Source organism: Denticeps clupeoides, chromosome 16 (assembly GCF_900700375.1).
Source record: "Denticeps clupeoides chromosome 16, fDenClu1.1, whole genome shotgun sequence".
Taxonomy (NCBI): domain Eukaryota; kingdom Metazoa; phylum Chordata; class Actinopteri; order Clupeiformes; family Denticipitidae; genus Denticeps; species Denticeps clupeoides.
Window position 1 is genome coordinate 6,913,453 of NC_041722.1, and position 19,173 is coordinate 6,932,625.

General features: G+C 40.3%; 2 protein-coding genes across 4 annotated transcripts; both read left to right on the forward strand.

Moving 5' to 3' along the window:
* The first annotated feature begins 646 nt into the window (after nt 1-646).
* Nucleotides 647-4,425, forward strand: bco1 (beta-carotene oxygenase 1). The gene is made up of 11 exons (XM_028956755.1): nt 647-727; nt 1,713-1,841; nt 1,938-2,067; nt 2,159-2,306; nt 2,388-2,539; nt 3,002-3,212; nt 3,292-3,549; nt 3,637-3,742; nt 3,866-3,957; nt 4,039-4,150; nt 4,274-4,425. Exons 1-11 carry the CDS (start codon nt 664-666, stop codon nt 4,423-4,425), a joined length of 1,554 nt encoding a protein of 517 aa, XP_028812588.1. The 5' UTR covers nt 647-663.
* A 1,725-nt stretch (nt 4,426-6,150) lies between these two features.
* def8 (differentially expressed in FDCP 8 homolog) lies at nt 6,151-15,767 on the forward strand. Of its 3 annotated transcripts, none has more exons than XM_028956355.1 (12): nt 6,151-6,329; nt 6,643-6,744; nt 7,976-8,073; nt 8,398-8,547; nt 9,629-9,770; nt 9,853-10,017; nt 10,124-10,251; nt 10,456-10,569; nt 12,036-12,116; nt 12,627-12,767; nt 13,263-13,372; nt 14,626-15,767. In XM_028956355.1, the coding sequence occupies exons 2-12, from the start codon at nt 6,657-6,659 to the stop codon at nt 14,705-14,707; spliced, it is 1,299 nt and encodes a 432-aa protein (XP_028812188.1). In that variant the 5' UTR covers nt 6,151-6,329; nt 6,643-6,656; the 3' UTR covers nt 14,708-15,767. The 3 variants fall into 3 exon arrangements, with proteins under 3 accessions (XP_028812188.1, XP_028812189.1, XP_028812190.1); XM_028956356.1 differs by lacking the exon at nt 6,151-6,329 and adding an exon at nt 6,423-6,566; XM_028956357.1 differs by lacking the exons at nt 6,151-6,329; nt 6,643-6,744 and adding an exon at nt 7,691-7,782.
* Nucleotides 15,768-19,173: the final 3,406 nt, after the last annotated feature.

Genomic DNA, 19,173 nt, shown 5'->3' on the forward strand with positions numbered 1-19,173 from the left:
TAAACATGAGATGACATTTATTAATTATTGTGTCATGAACTCTAATGTACTATATAAATCATATCTTTACATTTGTTGGAAAATAGTTAATGGTTAAACACATACCCTTCTTGATAATGTGTGTATAATTACTGCATATCTCATATATCTTCAGATAGAAACCCTGTGGCTGTAATTAGTCAACTCATTTGACATTTGTCACAGAATGTATTTGATCTTCAATGCCTGGTTAGATGAAAAATCACAATCAGTTTTCTTATTTCAAATCAAATGTTCCCTTTTCTACAAGGTAAATTCAAACTACACTCACGTGCATTATCAAATGCATGGTTATCAAACCATACTTGTTTATTGTTTTATGATCATCAAATTAAGATAAAATGTTGTAAAGAGACTAGTATTCAACAGTCTTACAGTTTGATTATCCAATGAGCACCTCACTAAAATGATGAGAATAATTGCCATGTAATTGTTCTTGTAAAGATCGAAGTTTGACCAGTGAATGATTAAACCAGCTAAAGCATACATGACTACTCAGCACTGGTGTGAGGGAGGGCAATGATATATATGTGACTGTCGCTCCACTCAACTTCAGTTCAGGGAAAAAATCCTTTGTGTGCATTAGGATTTCTGTTCCAGAGCATTTTGCCAGTTGCCATAGAAATGCAGTACGACTATGCTAAAAACAAAGAGGAGAAACCTGAGCCCATGAAAGCAGTTACAGAAGGTATGTTTCAATGTTTTCATATTCAGTTTTTCAGTAGGCTTTAGTCAAAAGCAAACGCTTACGTTTAAACTCATTACCAAAAAATGTTTAACCTGCTTAACTTCAGCATCAGGGTTGTAGAGAGGAAAGAAGGGATGTCTGGGGTTTTTGTAAATCAATAAATCAGAAGAAGGGTATGTGGCAGCTGTCAATCATCCCTACTGACAAGGTTTTCTAAAAACATTATTCAACCTGTCGTTTAAGCATAACAGCATTTTCATTATGGAATTTCTCCCCTTATGTCTCCTCCTCATTAGCATTTAAAGCTAAAACACCTGAAACAGCGTGTCCTGGGGAAATCTCATTGTGGGACTGGACACAAGTGGCTGTAATTCACCACCAAGGCACTTCAGATATTGGGGACCAATAAGACTGATATAAAAGCAAAAATATAATAATAACAATGTCAGGGGACCTTTATTTAATCTGCTACATTTATGTTAATGGTATTTCTTACATTTAAATGATTGTAGTAGGTGCCAAATATGATGATTATTGAACATGCCACTGTCCTGCCAAGAAAAACTTCATGAGTTGTAATATTTGGTTTATCTTTACAGCATGAATTCTGCATGGCACTGTTTCAGTAAACATTTATTGAATCAAATTTTTACTGACATTTTGCTTTGAAGATCAGTCACCATGCAAAGTCTTCTTCAGCACAATGTTTCTCAGTGGGGTTAAGATCAGGACACTTTCACAATGTCTTATTTGTCATCTTGATTAGCATCATAAAAATGTGGGTTTCATGGTGTGGAGCTGTAGTCATGGGTTGTGAAAAAAACAGTAAGAATTTTACACTGCTGCCTCAACCCAATCTTAACAAAAAATTCAGGCAGTTCCAATGAGTAGCCATGGACACAGGAAGTCAGAGAAGCAACACTAGGGGAACCATGGCAGAGATAAATAAAAAGTATGTAAAATGACTAAAATTCTCTGGCTTCAGGAACTGTGCCACCATGGCTGCAGGGGACACTCGTGCGTGTTGGGCCTGGTCTGTTTTCAGTAGGAGAAACCTCGTATGACCACTGGTTTGATGGAATGTCACTTCTGCACAGCTTCACAATAAAAGATGGTAGGATTTAAACAGCATATTTGTACTGGATATATTGTATATATGTGCTGTGAGAGCTGTATTTTTTTTATTGCAGTATATCTTTTTCCTTGCTAGGCAATGTGTTCTACAGAAGCAGGTTCCTCAGGGGAGACACATATAAAGCCAACATGGAGGCCAAAAGGATAGTTATCTCAGAGATGGGAACAATGGCGTACCCTGACTCAAGCAAAAGCATCTTTTCTAAGTAATATTTTCCTTCTCAATGGTATTTTTATTGGACATGCAAAAGATGTCATACAATCAATGTACTGTACCTTCATGATATCAACCTGTAGGTTCATCACTTTCCTGAACCACACTGTTCCAGATTTCACAGACAACTGTGGTAACAACATCATCCGATATGGGAATAATTTCTATGCCACATCTGAAACAAACTACATTCGCAAAATAGACCCCATAACTCTAGAAACCCATGACAAGGTACTATGGACACTGATGAGACCCTATGCAGGTATACTGCATTTTTTCTTTTATTTATCTTGTGGTTGGTTCTCTGTTAAGGTGGACTACATGAAATATCTTCCTGTCAACATTGTGACCTCCCATCCACATTACGATAAAGAGGGAAATGCCTACAACATGGGTACTTCAATTGCTGACAAGGCCAAAACAAAGTACATCCTTTTCAAGGTTCCTGCAGAGAAAGAGGGTATGTGCATGAGACTTAAAGCAGACTAAGACGTTGTCTTCACGTAACCCAGAGCTGAGATGCATGAGGGACTGGACCCTTCCAATAGTGGCTAAATAATAACTCATATTGCAATTCTAAACCATAGCATAATCATTTAAACACACCAATATTTTATATTTTGGTCAACACATATATTGTTTCTTTCTTGAAATTCAATTATTATTCACTTTTTACCTTCAAAAACATGGAATTAACATATAAACATTTTTTTAATACAAAAATCTGTTTAATTGAATTACACTGATTAATATGTGTTTTTATTTCACAACTCTGCATCAGACCCACTGATGCAGAGTTAAGATTTCTGTACAATTCGAACACTTTTTTTTTTGGAAAGCATGAAAACAGAATTACCATAAATTGCAGACCACTGAAATGAAATGCCAAGCTGCTCTGTTTCTCACGTGACCACAGCGAGCCCAAGGACTTCTCCTGTACTAAAGAACACGGAGATCATCTGCACCCTTCCATGCCGTTCTGTGTTCTCCCCCAGCTACTACCACAGCTTTGGGATGACAGAAAACTTCTTCATCTTCATTGAGCAGCCATTAAAACTGGACATCCTGAAGATGGCCACTGCCTACATGAGAGGCGTGAACTGGGCCAGCTGCATCAAATACCTCCCAGACGACAATGTAACCTCAAGCATTTCTCAACGATTGCTAGAGAATCCTCAGTTCACTCACATATTTATTTTCCTCTCTTGCGCAACAGACCCTGATCCAACTTATTGACAGGAGGACAAAAAAGGTTGTGCACAAATTTTACACTGATGCCATGGTTGTGCACCACTTGGTCAATGCATATGAAGAGGATGGCCACGCAGTGCTGGATGTGATTGCTTACTGTGACAACAGTCTGTATGACATGTTCTACTTGAGCAAGATGAAAGAAGGACCAGAATCGCAAGGGTCGAAGGACACTGACTTCACATCGAAGTACAAGCGATTGGTTCTGCCTCTCAGTGACAAGGCGAGATGAACCCCTGACTATAAACTTCATATTTATCCTGGAAGCCATGTGTGAATTTTGGAAATATGTAAATGTTTATCCTCACAGGGAGCTGGAACTGGAGAAAACATTGTAAAGCTCAAACACACAACAGCCACTGCTGTGAAGGAAAAGGATGGGAAAATCCTCTGCCATCCAGAAATACTATGTGAAGGTATGATCAGCATTGAAGAAAGCTTCAGTTGTATTCATGTCCTCTGAATTACACTTGATGATCAGAATTATGGTCTCTCAGATGGTGATCACGTTTCATGTTTTGTTTCCCAAACATTTGTAGGCACAGAAGTTCCTAGAATTAATTATGATTTGAATGGCAAAAAGCACAGATTTGTCTATATGACATGTGTTGGATCAGCAATAGCGACTAAGGTTGGTTTAATTGCATTACATTTTGAAATACATTTCTGTTTCCTTAATATGCCAAATAACTTGTCTTGTGTGTTGTAACAGATCGGAAAGTTTGATGCTGAAACTAAGAAAATGATAGAGTGGTCAGAGGAGAGCTGCTTGCCGTCTGAACCAGTCTTCATTCCAAAGCCAAATGCAGTTGAGGAAGATGATGGTGAGCTGCTAACTGATCATTAAAATACAGCCCTGTGAACAATGTAGAGCACGATTGTATCAGACTCTTTTCGCTGTGCGTGTTCAGTAAATTAAATTTTAAGATTTTTTTTTTTAATTCCAGGTGTGGTGTTGACCTCAGTTATAAACCTGAACCCAGGAAAATCGTTTCTACTGGTACTTGATGCAAAGTCTTTTAAGGAGGTAGCACGCTCATATGTGAACACAGACCTACACATGGACATGCACGGGTACTTCATTCCTGAATGCAGTTAACACTCTTTGTGTTAAGGCTTAATCATAATTTTACTTATTACATGCATATGCTTTCTGTGAGTGTGTGTTTGTGTATTCTTTAATATTTCTGACTAATTACCCTTGATGTTGGTCAGATTACCATAGCTGTTATTTTGGCATGTGCTGCATTTTATTTAACAAAGTATTATTTTCTATTAAATACATTTGAAATGTATATTACATTAAGAGTGCTGTTTTATGTGTGCTCATTTGGAAGTTTGTTTCCATCATTGTATAAATTATGTTGACCATTGGTCAAGAAAATACCAAGCCCAAATAAAATTATCACAATAATCACTTTATTTTGTATTGCACCATTCTGTTCACTCAAGAAAGTAATACAACATTACATAGAAAATAAACTGCAAGCATACATCAAAGTTTATAAAAACCAATAGACAATGCAAAATCAATTATATAAGACACAGATAAAATTATTGATTATTAAAGATGAAAAAAGAAGAAACTTGAAACAAACACAAACCAGTTTGAAAAGAACAAATCATAACTGTATGAAAGGACCCTATGGTGAAGTTGGGTGGCCGAGTAAGGAAATGGACCCGTAATGGGAAGGTGGGTTTGAATCCCAAGCCTGAGCAAAGCACACACTGCTCCCCAGGCGCCTTTCCTGGCTGATCAATGCTCATCAAGGGTGATGGTTAAAAGCAGAGGACACATTTTGTTGTCACCATGTGCTGTGCTGCAGTGTTGCAAATAAATTAAAACCAATGTAACCAAAAATACCATAATGCTAGAGAAGAGACTCAGATGGAGAGAGGCAGAGTGGAAGAGAAAAGAGCAAGTATAGACTTTCCTTATATCTTTCATACCAGACCTTTCACCCAAAACAGTTGCTACAGACCAATCAGATTATTCAAACAGCAGCCCTGACACATGAAAGCAGTGCTGGGGAGGTCCCCCCCCCCCTTTTGTTGACTCTCTGTCAAATGCAGATAAGCCTAGTTTATGGGGGGAGGCCACACGTGCTGCATTTTATCCATGATTTGGTAAATATAATTCATGTCAATATAATTAAATATAATTAATAATCAGAAGATTGCCGGTTTGAATACTGATCCGCCAAGGTGCCACTGAGCAAAGTAATGTCCCCACACACTGTTCCCCGTGCGCTTGTCACCAAAGAGCGATGGTTAAAAGCAGAGGACACATTTCGTTGTCACCGTCTGCAGTGCTGCAGTGTATCATAATCAATTCACTTTTATGTAAATTCATGGATGAAATACATTGTATATTAAACAGCCAGGTATCTTTTAACTGTTTATTGTACATTGTTATTTAGAACCCATCCAAATTCCAAGAACATGCACAACCACATCTCATTTAAAAAACAGAAAGAAGTGCGACAAATCATGCTAGTTTGAGGATGCATGTGCATAGTGAAAAAATTAACATCTGCATCGCTGCATAGAAGTATTTTCCTGCACTACACTTTCCTACACATTAAAAAAAATTACATATCAATATATTTCTCCAAATAACAATTTATACCTTTCTTTCTCAGTTTAACTTCCTGAAACATCTCCCTCGTAGAGGCTGCTTTCCATCAGTAAAAAATAACAAGTAATGTTATGTAATGTGAGTGATGAATGACGAATAAACACCATTGATTTTAAATTGTTTCTTTTTGTGCATACAGGAGGTGTTTTTATGCTTTTGTCACTAGAGGTCGCTGTTTGACCACGTGCCTCATCAGAACGCCGGCTCTGTTTACGTCTGTTAGCAACCAGGCTTTGCTGTCCTGACAGCTGTTAATGCTACGATGCACTTCATCACTCCGACAAAAGGAATTACGGCCGTTTGAGATACGCGTTGCACAGGGGCTGCCCTCGCACCGCTCGCCCTGGTCGGAGGCCCGCAATGGGGTAAGCCCGGTCCTCCGCGCTCCGAGTCGCTTGTGCGGCTAACAGCGTTAGCGAGCTAAGTGTGTTTTAGCACAGTGTCACAGTGCAGCCATCCTTTTAGAAGAAATGATGGCGGCATCAGCCGCGCCTCCCGAGTCGTAGTGTAAACTGTGGGCGCCCGGATCCTGTCAGGGTGATGAGGGTGCGATGCCCATCATGCCAGCCTTGTAAGCTAGTTCCAGTGTAGGCAGGATTAAAGTACGTCTTTCACTGCGGTCGTCTGGTAAATGTGTCTTGTATGTGCCAGAATAAAAAGTAAATGCATTTTCTGCAGATGTGGCCGGTGAGATGGAATACGATGAGAGACTCGCCCGCTTTCGCCAAGGCCATGCCAACCCTTTTGACAGAAGTGAAGTTACGGATGCCCCCAGAAATGGTGAGTGTGCCTGTGAAGTCATGTCACTTTTTTCAAATTCAATTCAATTTTATTTGTCACATACACAGTCATACACGGTATGATATGCAGTGAAATGCTTTAGCGACTGATATAGCACACAATATTGCAAATATTGCAAGTATACAATGAACCAATATGCAAATCTGGGGCAGTGGTGACCTAGTGGTTAAGAAAGCGGCCCTGTAATCAGAAGGTTGTCGGTTCGAATCCCGATCCGCCAGAGTGCCACTGAGGTTGCCACTGAGCAGAGCACCATCCCCCACACACTGCTCCCCGGGCGCCTGTCATGGCTGCCCACTGCTAACGGTGATGGGTTAAATGCAAAGGACACATTTCACTGTATGCACCATGTGCTGTGCTGCTGTGTATCACAATGACAATCACTTCACTTTATGAATGTTGCAAGCATAACCAAATATTACACTTTCATGTTTTTAACATAAAATATTTGTAACAGGTAGGGTGAAGGTGTGCAACTGAGTAAAGTGATTGAAAGTGAAAGTGCTGGAGTGTATTAGGCTTTCACGAGTTTTTCACTACTTGCAATTTAGCAGTTTAACTTCTCGCTCCATTTATATCTCTGTTTAAATTGTGTTTTGGCTTTATTCTTTCTTTTCCTCTAACTATTGTTAAACTGGTATTTTGACTGCCCAGAAAAAGGGTCTTTGCACGTCTGACTAATGGTTTCAGATTGTAATGTCTGAAAACCGTCCCTTCCATGATGATCAGAAGTGATAACTACGAAGCACTTTCATTTGTGACGTCTGGCGTAACCTCGAGTTAAATCTGAGTGGATTCAACCTCTGCTGTCAGATGAGTTGGGATTCCTTGTTGCTGTTCTTTATTTTTTTGTGTGGATTCTGTAAGCGATTGCTGAAGTGAAAGTCACGTGGTGTGTCTTTCGCCACTTCCAGTCTGGCGCTCACTAGCTAGATTGCTCATAGTTAAATAGGCGACTGTGCTGTGAGCAGACTTCAGGAACGTTTTCAGCCATGTTGTTCTGTGAAGTTTATGCAGGTAGTGTAGCCGTGAACTAGTACAAGTTTTGATCAGATTCACTGCGATTGTTTTTTTTTTGTTGGTGAATGTTCTTCACAAATTTTCATGTATCTAGGAGGTAGCAGATCATGGTCATGAGTTCTGTCTCTGAAAGGAGAGGTGTGTGTGGATTTTATATTCCTAACATGGCAGTACTGAATTTCTTCCGCAGAGGTGAGGCCTGAACTCTTTCCATCTGACACTAAAACCCAGAGCTCAGAGCGGCCCATGGACCTGGGCTTGGCAGAAGACCACTTCTCGCGTCCTGTGGTGGGTACCAGATGCTTTGCTTGATTGAGTATTTTGTGACTTGTTACAGACTTTCAAGCCTTGAGGCAGAAAACAGATAACCAATATTCTTCGTATTCTTTCTTTAGATATTGATCGATACATGTGAAATGTGTACATTCTTGTTTTCATTTAGTTTGCAGTTTTTTCCAAATAACATTGAGTAAAATAGTTTGATGTAACCCTGTGCATCTCTTCAGAAGCATGTGAATAAACGATGGATTGTGGAATCTGACTAAAGAGAAATAACTAAGATCTGTGTGTGTGTGTGTGTGTGTGTGTGCGGGTGTGTGTACGTGCGCACAGGGCTCTTTTGTAGCGTCTGATATTGAACAGCTGAAGCAGACTATAGAGGAGTGTAAAAGACTGATCCTGGAACTGCCAGAACACTCAGAGAGACAGAAAGACACTGTGGTGAAACTCATCCACCTACGCCTCAAACTGCAGGAACTGAAGGTTTGTGAGCATCTGCTTTACTTCCCCTTTGAGCTATTTAGTGCTTTTCATGAACACTTCTTCTTGTTAATAGAATAAGTGTTTTGTAGGACTTAGATAAGAGTAGATGGGGGAGCTCACAATGGCTTTGGCAATTGCAGCTGTATAAATAAATTGCTTTTATATCGGTCTTAGTGGTCCCCTAATACTGTATCTGAAGTCTCTTTCCGAAATGCAGCCTTGACGCAGAATTACAGCCACTTTGATCCAGTCCAACAGTGACATTTCCCCAGGATGCGCCGTTTCGGTGTCTGTAGCTTTAAATGCTAATGAGATAGAGATGGGACGAGGAGGAGAGTGGCCTATAGATGTTGAGGGTTCATTGACGGAAATAACGTCATCAACACTATTCAATAACCACAATGGAACTAAAATACGTTAAAATACGTTTGTTCTCATTTTTACATGCTTCGCATGTTTGGAAGCCATTATGGTCGGTGGAGATAATGTTTAGGGGAGGGGTGGGAAATTCTCTAGCCGGACAAAGCATGAGAAACGGAAGGTAACCTTTCCCCTTATGACTACAAAAGAGAACAAATTCCAGATCTGACTTTCTAAGCTGCTGCTCTCTGAATGAATGATCAAAAGCACTCTTGACACCCATCGCCATATTTAGCACCTACAGGACCATAGACAGGCTAGGGGAACTCGTATTAATGTTCATTAATCTCACAAAGTGAAATTTTCATAATAAGGGACTTTTTAAAGAGCATTCACAAGTAGAACTCGATTGATGACGTCAATCAGATTCGCTGAGCACACACACAAATATTTCTACATTTGGATCAAATTTCATATGTATGCATGAGCAGAACGGCCTTGGTGGTAACCTCCATTGGTCACATTGATCAACAAGGGATGGACTGATGATCTCGGACAAATCAATTGACCATGACAGCTGAATTCCATATTAACGACTCTTGCTGCACTTCTTTAACTCCAGTAATTTTCAGACTGATTTCAGATTTTTTTTCTGATTTTGACTTCTCCATGAAGTTCATGTCTGAGAGTGTTTATCTGGATGTTCCTTTTATCAAAACAGGACCCAGAGGAGGACGAGCCCAACCTCAGAGTCCTGCTGGAGCATCGCTTCTCTAAGGAGAAAAGCAAGAGTGTGAAACAGACTTGTGACAAGTGCAGTGCCATCATCTGGGGCCTCATTCAGACCTGGTACACCTGTACAGGTGAGTGACCCTTTTCCCCCCCGGTGGTACAGGGGTGGGCAGTTTTACAATCTAATCTGCAGAAGCCTTTTTTTTTGTTTAGGCTGTTACTATCGCTGCCATAGCAAATGTATGAACCTGATCACCAAACCCTGTGTGAGGTCAAAGGTCAGCCACCAGTCTGAATATGAACTGAACATCTGCCCTGAGATTGGTCTGGACAGACAGGACTACAGATGTGCCGAGTGCCGATCGCCCATTTCGTTGAGTAGGTTCTTCACTATGATGCTATTGATTAAAATGGTTACGTTACACAAAGTAACAATTAGTTGATTTGATGACAGTAGGTGTGTAAGGCTCTTTGTGTCCTACAGGGGGCGTCCCTAGTGAAGCTCGGCAGTGTGACTACACAGGTCAGTACTACTGCGGCAGCTGCCACTGGAACGACGCAGCCATCGTCCCTGCTCGGGTCATCCACAACTGGGAATTTGAGCCAAGGAAGGCAGGACTCAGACCAGATCAAATTAAATTTTATATGGTTTATTAATTATGTTAATATTGATGTGAAGTATTCAGCACTGTAATGCATTAAGCTCATATCATGTACTGTTCGATTCATATTTGTATATTTAGCATTTAAATGTCATGTAACACCTTTAATGTGTCCCTCTCAGCACCAGATGTCCGAATGTTCTTCTGTGTGCAGGTGTGTCGCTCTTCACTTCGCTACCTGGCTCTGATGATATCTAGGCCGGTTCTCAAGCTGAAGGAGGTCAACCCTCTGCTTTTCAACTTTGTTGAGGAGCTGGTGGAGATCAGGGTGGGTCATGGGTTCATTTTAGGGCTGCAACTATCGATTATTTTTGTATTTTGCACCGTGTGGACTTTTTTTCATAGAGTACTTTTAAACTGTACCTTTTGTTTTTAAACTACTATATCAATAGTGTGATGTGCTACATGAAAGGCCAACATAAGCAATTTGCTGTTATACCTCACCAAAAAAAAATATATTTTTTTAAAATTCAAACGCAACACTTTCATTTGATCAAAGCTTAAAACCTTTGGCTTATTGGTTCCTGAACTAAGCCCCTTTAATCAACCTTTCTGTGAAACATTTATGATGTACATGAAAAAAAATGGCTTATTTTGCAACGCAAACCAATCAGGATGCGGTTTGTCTGTGTCATCGGAAATGCACACAGTGCACACGCACACTCTCGCTTTGTCTCTTTCTGTCATGTGAGCGCTTGATGCAAAAGTTAACGTCTCGCATGCACGCTTGTTTGCTCTCTAGTTTTCTATGTGGGAGATTTTGGTAGGCTTGCGATATCTGGCAGCCACGTGTGTCTCCGTTTAAAAGTAAAATCAGTTAGAAAACATAAAAATAGGATTCCTTGTAGAAGCTCAGATTCCGCTTGGAGAAGTGCAGTTCACGTAAGGATGCATTTGTTGCATACGCTGCGACCCTGTATGCACACCGATGTCCTTAATTTTCAACCACTGCCATAGAGTGTAAAATACATCTTGAAACTTGCTTCAGTTAAAACAGTACGTCTAAAACAATGACACTGGTGCTGCGCAGTAGCCTACAAAGCGGGAGTGATGCGATAATAGATGGACTTTGGTGAGTAATTAAACGAAGCCTCAAGGCAAAGAATTTGCCTCAAATATTTTTTGTAATCGAATCATTCAAGTGACTCGAATACTCGTTTCAGCCCTAGTTCTTTTGCTTTGTCCGTGTTAAACTATGTCACTATTGTTCAGTATTCTTCAGCCACTGATCAGTCAGATTAGATCTGGTAAGACAAGAACTAGATTTGGTTAGACTATATAAATCACCATTTGTTCAGCTTTAGTGAACCTACTTTGACTCTGTGTGCCTAACTTATTAATAAATGTTGGTAGCAGCCCAATGGGCAACGCACCCGCCCGTGAACCAAACTACCATTGTGTCCGTGAGCAAAACACTCATCCATTGATTTTGTTGAGTCTGTTTAATCGCTTAGCATCCCAGTATCTCTATATTAGTTCATATATTGTACTTCCCTGCCACTACATGGCAAAAATGCGCCATTGGAAAAACCTGAATGACGTTGGCCTTCACATTTGATAACGTGAACCATATGCAATAATGGTGAGTCTGTCGAAGGAAGATCTGCCAACACACACAGCCGCACACTGATGTAATCTGCTCTACTGATTCTTGCAGAGTGCCCTTATAAATTATGTTATCTTAAAACATTTGAAATGATTACTGGTAACCCATTTATATGAATCACCTTGCAGAAGCTGCGACAAGACATCCTTCTTATGAAGCCCTACTTCCTCACCTGCAAGGAGGCCATGGAGGCTCGACTTCTGTTACAGGTCAGTGCAGGGACTATGGGGCCATTTAAGGCTGCTTTAACAAAAGAACATCTAGTGCCACATTCACAAGAGGATACTTCATATATCATCTTCATGCTTTGGGCAAAGTAGTTCCAGGAACTGGCCCACAGGCTCATTTTTCTTTCTGCGTTGGTACCTTGTCAGCTTGCTGATAGGGATGGTGAGTTATGGTGCTGAGTCTAAGGCATCAGAAATTGGGCTTTACACAGTTTAAAATGTTCCAGATATGAACCAGATGAAACTTCAAATCTATGTTTAATTGTGTTTGTTTTAGTTGTGAAAAACAACACATTACTTATCTTTCAATTTGAAAATTATATCTTTTTTTTTTTATTAAAACGTCATTATTTTCTTTTGTGTCTTTTGTGTTGCAATGCTACTTGTCTTTTTTTACATATGTGTCTATTAATAAGCATCTTAAATAAAAATTGTGTCATTATACTATTCTGATGTAAAGTCTGCTGATGGTGACTCTCATCCCTCAAACAGCTTCAAGACAGGCAGCACTTTGTAGAGAACGATGACATGTACTCCCTACAGGACCTGATTGACATCTCCACCGGCCGTCTGAGCTGCTCGCTTACCGAGATCCACACTGTGTTTGCCAAACACATTAAACTGGACTGTGAGGTGCGTCCTCTTCTACTCTCACCTTCATCTGGTTTTGAGAGGATTACTCCAGAATTCATTTTAAATCTCTCCGGTCTGCTGCTCTTCTGTCTGGTGCTGCATTTCTTCCATGTGAAAGCTTCTTGTTCTAAGATAATGTGTTTGGCTTGGAGTGCCAATACACTACCACACAGAAAGAGGGAGGAAAAAGAGTGAGATAAAGGGCAAAAAAGATGCAGGATGTACTTAACAGCATGCTGACTAACACTGACTGTACCGCAAACATACTGACTGCTTTTAAAAAATGGATATTATCACATATAAATCGAACACTAGAGCAGTTTTAGATTTATGTGTGTCAGAAATTTAGTTGATAAAACTGAGATTAAGGTCATCGCAGAGTGCAAAGCCATATATTGGGATATGGTAGTATTATATTACAAGTAGTATTATATTATAGGTGGTATCAGGCTTGTGAATAATTTTTTAAACATTCTTTTGCTCTCTCATTCATAGAGGTGTCAGGCCAAAGGCTTTGTTTGTGAGCTCTGTAAGGAAGGGGACATCCTCTTCCCATTTGACAGTCACACCTCTGTGTGCCAGGAATGCTCTGCTGTCTTCCACAGGTCAGCATAATGTTGATTTTTATAACGCTTTGTCTATACATTTGTTTTGTTTGTAGTTGGAAGTTTTTTTCATTACTGTCTACTTATTGTACACAACTATTTCAATAATGATCTAAAGTGTGAAGAGCTTGGTACAGTGAATACATCCAGAAAGTATTCACAGCGCATGACTTTTTCCATCTCTCAAGCTCCATCAATTTGGCGTTGGTGCAGCCATTTTAAGATCTCTCCAGAAATGTTCAATTCAATCAGAAATGTTCAGTCTGGACTTTGTTCAGTCAATGACATTCAGAGTTGTCCTGAAGTCACTCCTTTGATATCTTGGATTTGTATTTAGGGTCGTTGTCCTGCTGAAAGATGAACCGTCGCCCCAGCACTCTGGAGCAGGTTTTCATCCAGGATATCTCTGTACATTTTGTTTCTCATGGTTTTAAGAGTCCTTCAGGTGCCTTTTTACTAGGAGTGGCTTCCGCTCTACCATATAGACCTGATTGCAGCAGAGATGGTTGTTCTTCTAGAAGGTTCTCCTCTGTCCACAGAGGACATCTGGAGTTCTGACAGAGTGACCATTGGGTCGCCTTGGTCACCTCCCTGACTAAGGTCCTTCTCCCCCGATCGCTCAGTTTAGGTGGCCGGCCAGATCTATGAAGAGTTCTGGTGGTTTTGAACTTCTTCACCATACAGATGATGGAGGCCACTGTGCTCACTGGGACCTTCAAATCAGCAGACATTTTTCTGTAACCTTCCCGAGATTTCTGCCTCGAGACAATCCTTTCTCGGAGGTCTACAGACAGTTCGTTAGACTTCATGCGTGGTTTGTGGTCTGACATGAACTGTCAACTGTGGGACGTTCTATATACAGGTGTGTGTCTTTCCAAATCAGGTCCAATCAACTGTTTCTCCACATGTGGACTCCAATTAAGCTGCAGAAACATCTCAAGAATGATCAGGGGAACAGGAGACACCCGAGTTTAATTTTGAGTTTAATTGCAAAGGCTGTGAATACTTTTGTACATGTGCTCTCAATTTTTTTAATTAAAAATAAATTAGCCAAAACCTCAAGTAAACGTTTTTTCACATTGTCATTATGGCGTGTTGTGTTTACAATTCTCAGGAAAGAAATTTAATATAATTCATTTTGGAACAAGACTGTAACATAACAAAATGTGGAAAAAGTGATGTGCTGTTAATACTTTCTGATGCATTATAGGTAGCTGTGCGGTTAGATTTTTAATTTTTTTATTTTATTTTAGGGATTGTTACTATGATAACTCAACCACCTGCCCACGATGTGCCAGACTGACAGAACGCAAGCATGAACCGCTTGATCCCTGAGACAATGTCGCTGTGGCGAAGCACCTTGTAACTGTGATAACCTGGTTTCTTTTTCTCATCGGTGTTGCACACGCTCTGTTGCTCAAGTGTTGCTGTTTATTTACTGTCACTTGTGAAAGTCATGCTTCTTGAAAGAACTGTGCTTCAGGACGAATGATTCTGAATGGGAGTAAAGAAGAATGGGAGGCTAAATATTTATGACAAAGGTGCCAAAGACTTTCCATGTGCATGTGTGTTCCACCTGACGAATGAAAGCAGTCAAATGAGAACAGGAAAGAATTCCTCCTGACGTCCATTCTCTAATCATGTAGCCAATTTTTTGCCTCTGTGCATTTATTTTTGAATGCATGTCGACATTACATGGTTTTAGTGAACATGCCCTGTGCACAAAGTCTTATGTCTTTTGGATTTGTCTTTTATTCACCTTTGGAATTCCAGGGAACTCCAATGGACATTTCCATTTCCTTCAGTAAATGAGCGAACACCACAACACTAACACTGGCCCTGATGTCTAAAATGGGTTTGATTCTAATACAAATCAGTATTTATAACACACTCTTTAATCATCCCTCTTCATTAGCAGGTGACCTGCTGCTTCTGGAGTTGTTGTGTAAAAGTTCAGCCTTTGTGGGGGTCACCAGGTTAGCATGGTGACCCCCACCATGCTAACCACCATGTTTTGTAGATTGTATAGAAGACTTCTACTGAAATGGGGGGGAAAAGCTTTTACCCTGTTTTACTTTATTTCTTGATTTTATATGAAATTCATATGAAGTGAATTCCAATCTTTTTTCCCTATGGCACACTAAATCTTGTGACCTCATTTAAATTAATATACTGAACATCATGTACTGGTCATCTACATGTTTTGAGACATTCCCCTGATGAAAGTACACAACATAATACATACATATTTGTTTTATTATAGCATCATTTTCCTTCACATTTCAGCATCAGCTGTACTGTTGTGTTACATGATGCATTGTATTGTGCAGCTCGGTCTCATGTTGATAGATTTTGTAATGCAATGTGCATGAATAAAATAAGCATTTGCGCATTATTATTATTGTCGTGGATAAATTATTGATTAATTGCATAACTGCTCGAATGTGATAGAAAGATTTCATCATTCCAGCACAACCGAAGCTCTTGCTTGGAGATTGAAGGCGAGTATCTCACTTCGTAATAAGCCCCACCCTCAAGGCTCGGGGGGGCGGGGAAACAATGCAGGACAGGCGGGTACCGCGGCTGCTGTCCTGGGTGGACCTTTCCCCGGGTGGACCTGCTGGAGCGGTAATGCTGCGGCTCCTTAGCACAAAAGGGGAGTTATTGGGGGGTGAAATTATGTCACAGAAACGTCCCCTGTATGGAAGCGCTCGCGAGCAGGTGAAGTTCGGTATCCGTGGTAACGGTCACTGTAGTCCGTCAGACCGCCGCGAGGTGAGGGCTGTGACGTGCGTCCCCGCAGATGATACACAGTATCCGGTCAGTGGAGAGAGAGGGGGGCATATATACTGGTGCAAAACACTCATGCACACATGCATAAATACATATGTACGTATGTACTGTCAAATGCATGTGTGTGCATAATAATATTTCCAGATACATGCATACAATTCCACTCATTCACTCACTTGCATGCACATTTTTCACACTTATGCACACTTATGCACATGTTTGTATGTAAGTATGTGCATGACTGTATGTGTGCATATGCATGCATATGTGTATTAATATACGTGGCAGTATGCATGCATGCACAAGGGCTGTGTCGCAGTAAATATGTATGTGCAGTGCGGTATATCCATCAAGTGTCTGATTTTCTGTCTGTTAGGTGGGGAAAAGGACAACTCGCAGACCCTGCAAAAGAGGTGGAGGTAGAAAATTCACAAGGTTCACATCTCCAGACATCCTACTAGCTGCTTTATGTAGCCATGACCCCCACATTTTCAGTTTGGCATAATGCAAGAATGAGCAGAATTAAAACATTAAATAACAAATAATAATGTTTATATAGTGTTAAAAATGAGACAAAAGTTTAGAATTTTTAAATAAAGTTAATTTACTTGTAATTTAATTGTAATCTCTTATAGACTTTTCTGTTGGGATGAGAAGGACATCTGGACTGTTGCTACTGGAACAGCAATGCTTTTAGCATTCTTTTATGTCCAAGGGTGGGATATGGGCAAGTAGATTTCCTGGGGGGACTTTGATGAAAGTTCCATCATTTGCTACACTTAGCATATTTACATAAAGTGCATTGCATGTCACCATATTCTTTTGGTTTCCAAATTGCCTATTATGTGTGGCCATTCTCAAACAGAATGTTGTCAGAGGAAACTGTCACAGGGACCAGGACTTAGAGTCTGCATGACAACAGACCCCAGATATGACCGAATTCCATATGATATTAGTATTGTGACAAAAAGAAATAGACTAGGGGTGCAGTTTAAAAATAACTGAAAAATGACTGAAGTCAATTGAACTTCATACTTAACATGTAGTGTACTTTGTTAGATTGATCCAAAACTATAGAAACAGTGGTATAATATTAGTTAAAAATTCGTGTTTGGTTCAACATTGCCAGTGTGGACTCCTTTAAACATAATCTAACTTGGGCAAAGCAGCGCGAAGACTTCTGTAATAGACTGTCGGTGGTGCACAGCAAGAACTGCCATGGGTGAGCTGAGATGGGCTTAAAAGGGGGTGGTGGGGAGCTTTATGAATTGGCTGATTAAGATGGAGCAGGCTCATGTTCTAGGGACTTTTTGGTACAGGTAGCACCTACCACAATAGGGTGAATCTGGACCCATCGGTCCAAATGGACGTATTATATTACAACTAGCCTCAAGTGACCTTCTTATTGCCACACTACTGTGTCCTCCCAGCCCTCCAAATTTACATTGTAGAGTTCATGTTGAAATGCTATTTTTTTTTTTAGTTGTGCAGTGAGCAGCCATGACAGCCGCTCGGGGGGCAGTGTGTGGGGACACTCGTGGCACAGTGGCACCTCAGTGGATTTGAACCAGCGACCTTCTGATTATGGGGCCGCTTCCTTAATGGCGAGGTTAACACTGCCTATGATGTCATACATCAAAAAAATAAAAACAAAGACAATCCTGTTCAGACATTGCTTATTTTGTAAACAACAACAACAATTACAGGGAGTGCAGAATTATTAGGCAAGTTGTATTTTTGAGGAATAATTTTATTATTGAACAACAACCATGTTCTCAAGCTATTTTAGCTATTTTTTAGCTATTTTAGGGGGACATCTGTGTGTGCAGGTGACTATTACTGTGCATAATTATTAGGCAACTTAACAAAAAACAAATATATACCCATTTCAATTATTTATTTTTACCAGTGAAACCAATGTAACATCTCCACATTCACAAATATACATTTCTGACATTCAAAACAAAAACAAATCAGCGACCAATATAGCCACCTTTCTTTGCAAGGACACTCAAAAGCCTGCCATCCATGGATTCTGTCAGTGTTTTGATCTGTTCACCATCAACATTGCGTGCAGCAGCAACCACAGCCTCCCAGACACTGTTCAGAGAGGTGTACTGTTTTCCCTCCTCACATGTGATGATGGACCACAGGTTCTCAATGGGGTTCAGATCAGGTGAACAAGGAGGCCATGTCATTAGTTTTTCTTCTTTTATACCCTTTCTTGCCTGCCACGCTGTGGAGTACTTGGACGCGTGTGATGGAGCATTGTCCTGCATGAAAATCATGTTTTTCTTGAAGGATGCAGACTTCCTGTACCACTGCTTGACCACTTATCAATGGGAAAAGAGACTTGGTGGAGAAGAACACAAAGGAGGAACACTTGTGAGGAAAAATAGATGATGTGAAGGAAACCAGACAAAGGACACTTTCTGTCTATCCATGTCTCTCCTTATCAACTTTTAAGCTTTTTTCCCTTCAGAATAGGACTATAGATCGGGATATAAAGGATTTATCCAGATTAGCCACTTTTAATTACTTGCTCTGCCTTTTTAAAACTCATACTTCGATCTTTTTTGGTAACATTTTGTCATATGTTCCCATTGTTTCTTAGGTTGCGACACATCTTCTAGATAAGGAGGTCTTGGATGAGGGAGACATCCTGGAGCTTCTGGGTCCAAGCTCTTTAAAAGAGTGATGCACTTCTGACGAGTTACTGGTAGAAACTGACATTGTTCAGGAGGTCACCCTATACTTCTAAACTGACTTTTGTCTAGACTCTTCTTCTGAAGTCCAGTGCCTTTACAGAGAGTAAGACATTTCATTTGGAAACAGAACTTTGTACTATCTGTTCTCATACTCTGAATAGTATTCAGCCATTCATAGTGTGTATGAAATGGTAACTGAATCAGCCAACACATGGTTAAATCCCACCATGGCCAACTCATGTTCTGACCTCTTCTTGGATTGACATCCTGTTGGGTTCCATATTACTCCTATGACTATGT

Bases quoted from the DNA above. Each gene is read 5' to 3' on its own strand.
- def8 (XM_028956355.1), top strand. From the start codon at position 6,657: ATGGAATACGATGAGAGACTCGCCCGCTTTCGCCAAGGCCATGCCAAC. The intron at 6,745-7,975 runs GTGAGTGTGCCT...TTTCTTCCGCAG, and splicing joins TACGGATGCCCCCAGAAATG to AGGTGAGGCCTGAACTCTTT. The intron at 8,074-8,397 runs GTGGGTACCAGA...ACGTGCGCACAG, and splicing joins ACCACTTCTCGCGTCCTGTG to GGCTCTTTTGTAGCGTCTGA.
- bco1 (XM_028956755.1), top strand. From the start codon at position 664: ATGCAGTACGACTATGCTAAAAACAAAGAGGAGAAACCTGAGCCCATG. The intron at 3,958-4,038 runs GTTGGTTTAATT...GTGTTGTAACAG, and splicing joins GATCAGCAATAGCGACTAAG to ATCGGAAAGTTTGATGCTGA. The intron at 4,151-4,273 runs GTGAGCTGCTAA...TTTTAATTCCAG, and splicing joins TGCAGTTGAGGAAGATGATG to GTGTGGTGTTGACCTCAGTT.